Source organism: Gavialis gangeticus, unplaced genomic scaffold, assembly GCF_001723915.1.
Source record: "Gavialis gangeticus isolate Ggan-Ray unplaced genomic scaffold, GavGan_comp1, whole genome shotgun sequence".
NCBI classification, from domain to species: Eukaryota; Metazoa; Chordata; order Crocodylia; family Gavialidae; genus Gavialis; species Gavialis gangeticus.
The window spans coordinates 1,682,296-1,693,361 of NW_017728973.1; the positions used below are offsets into that span (position 1 = coordinate 1,682,296).

Here is an 11,066-nt window from a genome sequence, read left to right on the forward strand (position 1 = left end):
GGGGGAGGGGCAGGAGGTGTGGCTGGCAGGGGCAGCAGGTAAGTGGGGGCAGGGAGGCGGTGGGGGGGTATTGGGGTAACAGGGACAGTGGCGTGGGACTAGGACAGGGCCCTGGGGCGAAGGGTCTGTCTGAGAGCCGTGGCACAGGGGTCGCTGAGTGGGGGGTGGCTCAGGCTCCGTGGCCAGGGTGGGGGGTGTGGAAAGCCGGGGCTTGATGCGCGAGTGGGCTCCCAGCGTGGCCAGTGCCTCCTGCTTCCACCCCAAGCTACGCCTGCATCTCCCCCCACCCCTCCCTGCCCTCTGCCTTTGCAGGCTCTTCTCCCTGTGCTGTGTGGTCCGGGGTGGGTTTGTGTAATTCCCGCAGGCCAAGCCCCAGTCCCGGTCGGGGCCTGTAGGTGCTACTGTAATACAAAGAATGAGCAAGTGGGCATGAGGCAGCGGGAATATGGGCATGGTGGAAGCAGGAAGCAGGCAGGACTGTGAGGAGGGGAACAGGCACAACTTAAACACGGCAGGGTTTAGCCAGGATTTCCTCCAAGAAGAGGGGCCGGGGTATGAACCTGGCCTACATGCCCCAGCGGTGGGGCCGAGTCCAGCAGCTGGTCCTAGCTTGGCCCTCCCCCTGCTTGTTCTCAGAGGGGTTTGTCTACAGGAGTCTGCTGAGAAATTGCCTGGGCCAGTGCGGGAGCCGTTTTGCCTGAACCCCCTGCGGGCTTAGCTTGTGTCTTGCACCCTGCTCCTCTTTGCCATGTAGATTCATTCACTTCCAGAGTGACCTGAACTAGCCCCTCTGGGCGCAAAATTAACAGACCCGCGTGAAGAGCTGGTGTGGATCGGCAGGTCCACGCGGACGGGTCCTCAGGGGTGGTAGCATGTGAAGAAAGAGGCTTTGTTCTGTAAGTCTTATATTGAGGGACTGTGATTTGCCCTGTTTCCAGGTGAAGTGGAAGGAACTGCTCCCCAAGTGCTTGCTCGCACCCCCCACCCCTGCTAGGCTGCTGCTATCTTGAAGGCTTGTAGATGTACAGAGATAAGGAAGAGTCAGCTCTTCCCTTCCTGGTGGGAGATGACCCCTTCACAGGCTCCGTCTCCCTTTCTTTTAAATAATTAGCTGTTTGCAAATGTCAGGGACAAGGTCCAAACCAGGCCAGGCAGCCGGATCAGGGACCTTCTGCGATCCTTCTTTTAGTTGTAAACAGGCGGAAAGCCGAGACAGTCAGTAAGCAGAACATCTGTAAGTCTTTTGGGGTTTTTCCTCTGGGAATGTAGCGCACACCTGTTCTGGCAGTGCCGTGCATGCATCTGGCATCAGGCTGTACACGTGCATCTTCTTACTTTTGCACATTTTTTTCCTTTGTAGCCACCTTTGGTCCATCGTAGCGAGCAAGTCACATGCTGCAAGCAACCCCGAGCTTATCCTCTCCATTTCCCTGTTAGTGGAGAACAGAGTTTCCTGTGCCTGTCAGTCATGTCAGAAAAGTTTAGTGGGCATCAAGCTGCTCACGAGTGGCTTGGGGACCTCTGCTCTCTGGTTCCTGAATATCAGATAATCACATGGCACTAAGCTACTTGGATTGTAGTTGTGATCTCCTGTGACTGGCAGCAGTGCTCGCTAATAAGCCGACTTGCTTATGCAGTTATTAAAAGCTCCTTTAAATGTTTTTACAATGAGCTTTCTGCCTCGCATCGCATGTTAATTTTGGCATCAGTGACTAACGTCTCTTTCTTTTGGCCTGCCTGTTAATAAGGATTTTTAAAAAGTGTGCAAAGTTAGTGAACTAAGACTATGAAAATGAAAAGTTCTGCCTCATTTCTTTCTGAATATTAATATCCTAGTATGTTTAGTCCGTTTAGTCGTTGCGTTCCAAGCAGGTGCAATGCAGTGTAAAGAAGATGTTAGGATTGCGTGTTATTTTTCTTAACTTTTCTCCTTGTCCTTGGAGGTGAGACAGGCGTCATTGTACGTCTAGAGATTTTATGCTGTTGTGGACATCACCTGCTTTTTCTTTGAAGAAGAACGCCGCTACAAAGCCCTGCCTGGGGAAATGTATTATGATGCTAGAAGTTTATTCATCTGTAGCATCACCCTTGGCATAGGCCGTTAAACTATCTTCACAATAAACTGAGACAAGGCTGCATGCTCTGTCGTGATATTTGACTCTTAAACACCAGTGACATTAAGGAAATATTTTTCAAGCATCAGTTGACAGCCTGAACTAGAGACAGTCCAGCGTACAGTCGGATTTATCTTTTAAATTTAGGAGTAGACGGGTAGGAGGAGCGAAGTCTAGTGCAGCCATGAAAGGCAGCCCTTTTGTAGGTGAAGCAAGGGGCCTTTTGTTGTGTTTTGGTTCTTTAATACCTGATTATTGGAGCTAATATTGGACTTTTTCACCTCTTAAAGGTCCAGTTTAGGAACAGGTCCCATAGGAAAGATTACTAGGCCCTGGAGCTTGGTTCTCTTCACATCAAGTAGATTAAAAGGCAAACAGTTCAGCTTCAGTGCTTTTTTGGTTTCCTACTGAACTATCTTTGGTAGTATAGTTAATATTGGACAGCCAGGTGCGGGGGAGTAACTACTGAACATTTGCTGATGCAGGTCTTAACAGAGGCCTTAGTAACTTCAAGTGGTAGTCAGGGAACATTACATTTTTCAGCTGAAAATTTCAATGAAAAGTTTGATACTTGTTTGAAATTCTCACCTGAAAATACCGACTTTGCTGAAATGTGTTTTCTGGCAAAGCTCAAACCTCCCCACTTTAACTTGCATTTCAAAACAAGAAAATCAAGGCCGACCTCATCTGCTGACACTTCTGTTTTGTCCACTTTTCAGTTGGAATGGACACTTTTCAGCCAGGCAGTCATTTAGTAGGGGTGGGAGTGAGAGGAAGGGGCCCCTGCAGCAGCGTAAGGTCCCCAGGGGTTTGTTTCAGAATTTATGGAATTAAAGGACTGTGGTCACTCTTCTTTCAGTTCTGCTCGTATACCTGAATCCTGGCTTTTTGCTCTAGTTCAGCAGAAACTACTGGTTATGTGTGGGGAGGAGTTCGGACAGGATTGACACACACGGCTCATTCATACCAATGCCTTGTTTCGGGCAACTTTGCCAGTATAAAGAGGTAGGCATGAATTACTGCACGAATTACTTGCATAGTATTTGTGATGATTAAATAGCATTTGTGGCAGTAATAGCTTCTTGTCCTCTCTTGTATTCGTGCCATTTGAAAGCCATTGAATTTCATTTATTTTTATTTTCTAGACTAGTAAAAATGCACATCCCTAACTCTGATTTTGAAACCCCAGCTACAGAGAGGTAAAGCAGAAGGCTTTCAGCTAATTTCTTGTGCATCAGCAATGTATTGCAGTGCTAGCATCTGCTTGAGTCGCTGTAGTTATCGGTTTGCAGCCCAAGCCTTGTTTCAAGGGGAGCGGACTAGTGTGTGTGTGGGGTTTTTTTAAACTGTCGTTTACTCTTCAAGAGGTCTTTAAATATTTTATGATTTTGCAGAGCTGTTCTGCAAGCCCTGAGCAAACAGGGCTCCTGGGCTTCAGGCAGAGGGAGATGTTGGAGTGGAAACCTGCCAGGCAAGGAGGGTGGGGCAGAGACTTGTGACCTTTTACTCCTATATAAAGTATAGAAGTGACCTTTTTATTTTAAACTGTTCAGTGGATTCTCCCCCTCCCTCCAATTTAGAAGTTCAAGTCCTGTTTATTTAGGGACAGTCAATAATAGACCTTCAATAATTATATTAATAATAGACATTCAGTAATTCAACTCTCGTTCTATTAAGGTGATGTCATGACAGCCAAGACTGTGAAAGCTGAACAAGTGAAGGGGGGAGATTTCTACTGGGAGTACTTGCTGTTTTATATTTTCTATTAATTTCTCTTTACCTTAGGGAGAGCTTAAACATTCACTATCTTCACCCCTTCAACTTAGATGTGAGACACTACAGCCTACCTCTCCTGAGACCCACACACCCCCTCTATAAGTCCATCATTATGTCTTTTCCTTACCTCTTCTTTTTTTATTCCTTTTCAAAAGTTGAGGTCTCTGTTTAAATACTATATTTTAAAGGCCCAATTGGGCAAAAGTTCATTTTCTTAACGTACAAACACAAATGTATTTGCAAGTCGCCTTCAAATGGAAATCTTCTCTTTTGTCTTTCAAATCCAGGAAGATATCCAGAAGTGATCATTTTTGCCTTAAATAGCATGCCTACATGTAGAAAGAAACTCGTGCAGTTGAAACCTCCTATTTATTATTACCTACGCTGTGTGGAGGGGCTGTTTGTGAAGCTTGATGTTCACAGAGGTTTGAGCTTTGTAGAAGGCAAAGCATTAGGGGACATTTGCTGTAGGAGAGTGGAAGTTTGGATAGAGCTTATGGTGGTAGCTGTTTCCCTAGACGTGGCCAGAAGACTTGCTTGAGGTTGCACACAGCTACAGGCCAACGTGCGCCTAGAGCATCGCAGCTGTCTGCGAGAAATGCTAAAACACCACCAAGAAACAGTCTCTCCCTCCATGCAAGTTAGGAGCTTATGTTCTTCTCTCCTTTTACTCAGCTTCCCTGTCTCTCTTCTTGACTTACTTCCCCGTCCATCCGTTTCGTGTACAGCATCTGTTGGTGTATCTCTGATTTGGCCAAATTGTTCTTCCAGCCAAGCTGGGCTGGAGGCAGACCTGTCCGAGACTGGCTGCAAGTGTGGAAGTAAGGCTCACTTCACCAGTGTGGACCAAATGGCAGAAGGGAGCATTTTACTGCCCTACATATGAATAGCTGACAGCAAATGCTGCTGCTCTGTGCAGGCACTTCTCTTTATAATCACTGATCTTTACAACGGGTCCATATTATCCCTGCTTTGCAGGAGGCGTGAGGACATGAAGGGTCTTGCTGGCTGTCACGTGTCACTTCAGGGGCTGAGCTGGGGTTAGGTCTCCAGGGGCTGGTGCTTCCAGCTCTGTGCTTATTTACTGGGCTTCAGCTTTTGTGTAAATACTGAAAAGCTTAGAGGGATGGTTTTGAACTCCTTAGACAGGTTCATTACAGTTAGGCATGGGGAACACAGTATAACTTGGCATTCTCTAATACAGCCTATTGGTGGGGAAATGCAGTGGTGGTCTCTCTTTTTTATTTTTTTACTGCTCGGTACTGCATACATGCATGTTCATGCATGTACAGCTTATGGGGTGCTTGTTATAAACAATATTCCTGCAAGGTGCAGGAATAGTCTGTGTTCTGAAGTGTTTATTTTTGCTGCTCCAAGTTGCAGATCCATATAAAATTAGACTGTAAGAGGTACATGCTTCAGAATATCTAATGTCTTGGATCGTGCTCTGCATGCTGCATTCACTTGAAGAACAATAAAGGTGTAGATTTAAGGAGAATATAGACAGCTAATTATCTCTGTAGTTAAATATTCATTTCATTCTTGTACAAAATAATTAACCTGTTAGAGCATGATGGGGAAATCCTGAAAGAAGGTTTGAATGTGATAGTAGGCAATTAACGTTTCTTAAGGTCTAAAACGATTCTTTTGTACAATATGATTTTACTCTGCTTTTCCCAGTTGCATCAAAGGATTAGTCTGAGCTAGGAAAAGAAGCTGCTTTATGCAAATAGATTCTTCTGGGGTCATTAATGGTAGACTTTTTTTTTTCCAGACCTGTGCTCAGAAAACCAAGGAGGCCAGAGTGCAGGTGTGATATAGAGCACTGGGTATTAAATGTTCCATTGTTCTCTGAAAGGAGCTTCTGAAAACTGATTTATAGATTCAAAAATCACATACAAGCCTGGTTTTCTTCCTGCTCTTACCATTGTGTGGCATGTTCTGTTCTTCGCTGACTGAAGATGCTGAACCCAGCCTGCTGTTATCCAGATGTGGGACCTCTTCAGTTTTGTGCGTGATAGAACTGCTTGGGCTTGCTAGACAACGAACAAAGTTTAAAGCTGTCGTAGTCTCCAAACAAGGCGAATGCGGCTTGTATCGAGCTTTAATGACCCCTTGTTTCTTCTGCTCTGCCATGGCTTATTAGCACATGCTTAAAAAGCAGGTAACATCAAGACTTCAGCTTGGCTGAAAGGCCTCATACCCAGAGCTTCCATGGAGGGCTGTACGAGAGGACTCACACCTGCACCCAGAGGGGGGGACTGTTTGAGGGTCTGAGTAGTCTTTACCAGTCTTGGTGTTTTGTACCTACCGCAGAGGCAAAACCGTGCGCTTCTACATTGTTTTGAGACTCTACGAATCTGTAGGTTAATATGGGGCATTTTTAAAACGTGATATTTTAATTGAGCCTTCATTTGGTGCTGGATGGAGAGTGGCACAAGTCAGGCTGGCCAAACACGTCTTGGGGCTCTGCACCCTCTGTTCATTCTAGGAACCCTAGAATTAAGGATGCGAGAATGGTCATAAACCACCAATTGAGAGATTTTTCTTTTTGCAGGCACATTGTAGTGTGTGTGGAATCGCACATGCTTGATCAACAGGATTAAAATAGCTTGGTAAGGGACTACATTACTCAAAAGCCAATTAGCCAGGTGCTGCTGAGCCACATGTGCAATGTTTAAGCTCAAGGGGGAAGAAAGCCGCTCCACAACTTATGTGAAATCCCAGAATCAAAATGATAAAAATGTTAAGTAGCAGATTTATTTTCCAGGACTCAGGATTTCAGCAGGAGAAGTAACTTTCACAAGGCACCCAAGCAAAACTTTCGCTAGTGTCCCCCCCCCCGCCCCTCCGAAAACAGTAGATAAAATAATTAGTTCTAGAAATTGAGTGAAAAATTAAATCTGGACATAATTATTTTGTCAGAATATCCTTAGCATTATGGGTCAGGTTTTTAAGTCAGTCCCTCCTTTATTCCTTTGTTTCTAGTAACTTGAAAATATCTTTCTGTTCATTGTATTACACTTGGAAAACATTCATGTTCAAGCTATATGGTTTTTTTTAACATGCTATTTTATACCATCAGCTAGGTGACTGCGCAGCTCTGGGATTTATTTAATTGCTACAGCAGGGCCAGAAAAAAGGAGTGTGTGTGGGAAGGGGGGAGGGGTCCTGTTTAAGTTGTAGGTTTAAATTTAATAATGGAATTATTTAAACCCCAATAAATGAATATTTCTCTCTGGTGTTTATAGAATGCATAATGCATTATAGAAGACATTGCACTCTTTATCCAAAAGAGGGCTTGCTTTTCTGCAGGTTTTTAAATTAATTTTTAATTTATTAGCCCATGGGTACTTTACTTATCCTGGAATTTAAGGAGGTGTTTCCCGCTCAGTTTTTAAGGGACAAAAATGCATTTAAAAAAAAAATTAAACAGTATATTTATGCAGATGTATCTGACCCTTGTGTCGAACAACCATGTTGCAGAGTTTCCTTGCAAGGCTTCTGGTTAAGGAGGTCACACAATTTTGTGAAACTGAATCTGAACATAGGCCAAGGTTGTCTCAGACTGTCCAGCCCACGCCTTCCCCTGACAATTTCATTTGGTGAAGCAGTATTGATTCCATCTTCAAACAGTCTGTGTTGGCCACCAGATGTGTTATTGGATGCATCTTCGCTCTGTTACTGGGAAATCATTTATGTACAACAGCGAGGTTTAACCATTGCTTGGCAGAAAACAATTTCTCGTTGCTGATAAAAGCCTGTGTGTTTTTTTGGAGACTTAATTTCTATACTTACTGTCACTTGTAACATGGATAAAATTTATCTCATGCTTTGAAATGCTCTGATCAAAGGAGCTCGAAGAGCCAGGTTCCACAGGCTTTTTGGGAGGTTTTTTTATGTATTGTGGCTAAATTTTGGTCTAAATGAGATGCGCCTTTTAATTATTTTCTGTCCATGAATTATCACCCGCAAACTCCCCACAACCTAAAGTACATTTAAAAAATCTAGGCTGTGAAAAATCCAAACAAATTTAATTGGGGAAAGCATTGTATTTGTTTATTTAAAACCAACCTTATATTTTTCACAGGCTTCCTGGATCACAGGAAGTTTTTGCTCGTGTTTTGTGTCAGCATTTACCTTTGAGAGAGAGGAGGCTTGTTCATTTACAGCTCTGTTCTTGAAGGAGCCTACAAAATAAATGTTAGCGGTCTAGTTCTGACTGCAGGGAGGTGCACGTGGCACATTCCTCCTCCTGAGCTGGTCGTCTCCAGAAAAGACATTGTTTCGAAACCTAGGAGAATCCTGCTCGAGTATTTGTAGCAGCAAGATCCTGGGCTCATGTCCTGTGTACTTCCTGCTTACACGCAGGCAGCACACAGGCAGGAGGGAGGGGACATGAAACTTGCATGTCATCAGGCAATCCAAAGCACATCTGCTCTCCAAGCAGCTGCACTGTCCCCTGGTGCAGCGGGTTTCCTGAAGGTGCTGATGGCAGGGGAAAGCGGAGGCGGTGTTCAGCGCTATCTGGGTGTCAAAGGTTCAAGCCCTCACTCTGTGTCCCGGCTGTTGCAAGGATCTCGCTTGTGTTGTGAAAAGTTTTAAGATGCTACGGTGTTGGGGGGTGCACTCCTCCAGGTGCTAAGCGTGAACAGAGGAACGATTTCATTCCAAAGGCTGATCAGGGTACGAGCTTATGCATGAGCTAGTCGTCCAAGAACTCAGTTTACAGGTGAAGAGTGCCTGTGCTTGCAGTTTGCAGCTCGCAGTGAGTATGCTAGATTCGTGCAGCTTCTTTCTCCTGCTTTCCCGGAGCTCATGTTTCGTGCTTGAGTTACGTGATTAGATCTAACAATATTTTGAACACTTGCATACTTCAGTTGGGACTGTTTTCATTGTGGCAAACCCTCCATTTATAACTATCAGAATACATTGGTGGGAGCGCCTGTGTTGTGGGAATTGTGCTTCTGGCTGGTGTTAGTAGTTTCTTGTATCACGTTAGTGTTGCTGCTTTCCCTACGCTTGTAATGTATACCCTGGGAATGCCTCTAGAATCCGTTCCTGATGAGGAGAGTCACTGTTCGCTCCTAATTATCCGATATGCTTGAGCCATACAGTTTTCTTTCTAAACGATGAAACAGCAATTTCAGTGTCATTCTAGAGCGTGCTGGTTCCAGCAGGAATCCCAAGTGCCCTTCAGACCGTTTACACCATTGGTTTTTGTTGGTTGGGAATCAATATTTTTTGTAAAAAAAAAACCACCCAATCTATATATTGAAATAACCGTGTCCATGGTCCTACGTTTTATTCTGAACGTGGCTTTAATGCTTTACAGAGAAGGCCGGTTTGGCACAGCTCCACTGGCTATTTTTCTGGAGCAGAGAGGTCACTATTGTTCTCTTATTTTGCATCCTGTTCTTGGTTTCACCTGTTGTTCTGCCTGACACGGCAAAAACAGCAAGCATTTTCTTTCTCAGCTGTACATACAGATTTTTAAATTGCTCTCCACGTGTATGTTGTTATATTGCTTCTGCTAATTAGTGCAGGAACGTCACATGTACGTGGAGGTCAGCTAAAAAAATACCTATGAAAAGCTGAGACAGAACAGCCCCTGCCTTCCTTGGAGTACAAGAACTAAAATGGAAAACCTGTGTTGGGGGGGAAACCCAATCCCTGACTGACTGGTTTTCAGTGCCTTTTTAAAGAAACACAAATTTTATTTTTCCAAAGCACGAGAGAGGAAAGAGTTTGGTGACCTGGGTGAGTTCCTGTATACCCACATGGCTAATACAGCAGAAGTTTTCTAACTCATTTCCATTTTCTTTTCTTTTCTTTTTCCTTTCAGATCTTGTTGAAAGGACAGTCCAAACTGCTGCAGTCAGGCTTCCTGACAAGAAGTTGCTTTTGAGAGGAAGGAGCGATAGTGCTTTGCTGTCTTGTCAGCAGAATTTCTGACAACTCCAGACCCCATTTGCCCTCACAGCTGGGATTTTGCCATCCCAAAACAGCTATTTGCCACTTCCTGCTTTGATACAAGACGACGTGTGAATTGCAGCTGCCAGCCGCATTATTCAAGGGCAAGGACTGCTTTTTTCTAACCGGACAAAAAAAACAAACACACTGGGATGGCCAGGAAACAGAATCAGAAAGGTAAGATCCATGTGAAACGTGACTTGCTCAGAGGCAATAAATATAAGTATTGATTGTGAAGCCATCAGTTAGGAAAATAGAGAATTGTTCTCCCCAAATTTGCTCAAGTATGACAATGCAGTGGGGCAGCACTTCATGGGCTCCAGGTAGTTCACATCCCTGACGGCATCAGACTCCAGGTAGAGCCAATGTAAAATGTGATGTAATTATTGCGGTGCTTGGAAATAACACCAGAGAGTTTGTCCGATTGTTTTGGGTCTGCAATATCGACGCTTTTTTGCTGGGATGTAATTAACACCAGTGCAACGTTCTCTTCCTCTTGCCAGTTTGAGTTTGAAGCAATGTCCAGACCACATAGTGAACTTAATGAAGCGTTTAGACCAATCACTGTTTGGCTGGATGTTGCTATTGACTTGCATAACGAGAAGCAAGCTTATTTCCACCTGAAGCAGCATGACGCGTTTGCACAATCTTTACAAGCAACTAAAATAGTCGTGGAGACTCACTGTGGTGTGCACGTAACAGTTTCTCAGAGTTAAAGGGATACCAGCTGCTTGAAATCCAATCCTTTCTTTCTTTAAAAAAAGGGTTAACATTCGTGTCTGGCAGTCGGCCTTCCCTCAGATCTCCCTGCAAATTTGCGGGCTGTTTTTTGTTTTTTTTTTAAATATTGGTCAATATTTTTTCAATGCTCTCTTTTCAGTTTTTTTCAATGTCCTCTGCTTGCTCTGAAACCAAATAGACACTGTGTGCTGTCAGATACACAAGGGAGATGGCCTGAAACCCTAGAGAAAGCCTTTTTCCTTCGTTTCTTACATTTACAGCTTGCACATGCAGGCGTGGGCCTGCGTAACGCCCATTGAAAGCAGAGCTTCATGCAGAGGCAAGAGTCCACCTCCATGTCTTGGATGGCAGGATCGGGGCTTTAAGTTTCAAATAACAATAGTAGGGGAAGACTTTCAACCCAGGCACAGTGCTTTTGTTTGACCATGGCTTTTCTATATATATAATTTTTTTTTTTTTTTT

The 11,066-nt window shown here is 44.2% G+C and overlaps 1 protein-coding gene across 2 annotated transcripts in view; it reads left to right on the top strand.

Annotated features, from left to right (window-relative positions):
• SPATS2 (spermatogenesis associated serine rich 2) overlaps positions 1-11,066 on the top strand; it is a 37,368-nt gene that overhangs the window by 343 nt on the left and 25,959 nt on the right. For both annotated transcript variants that reach the window (XM_019506046.1, XM_019506038.1), the window contains exon 2: positions 9,736-10,040. In XM_019506046.1, coding sequence (XP_019361591.1) covers positions 10,016-10,040 — 25 coding nt within the window. In that variant the 5' untranslated portion in view covers positions 9,736-10,015. The remainder of the gene's footprint in view (positions 1-9,735; positions 10,041-11,066) is intronic.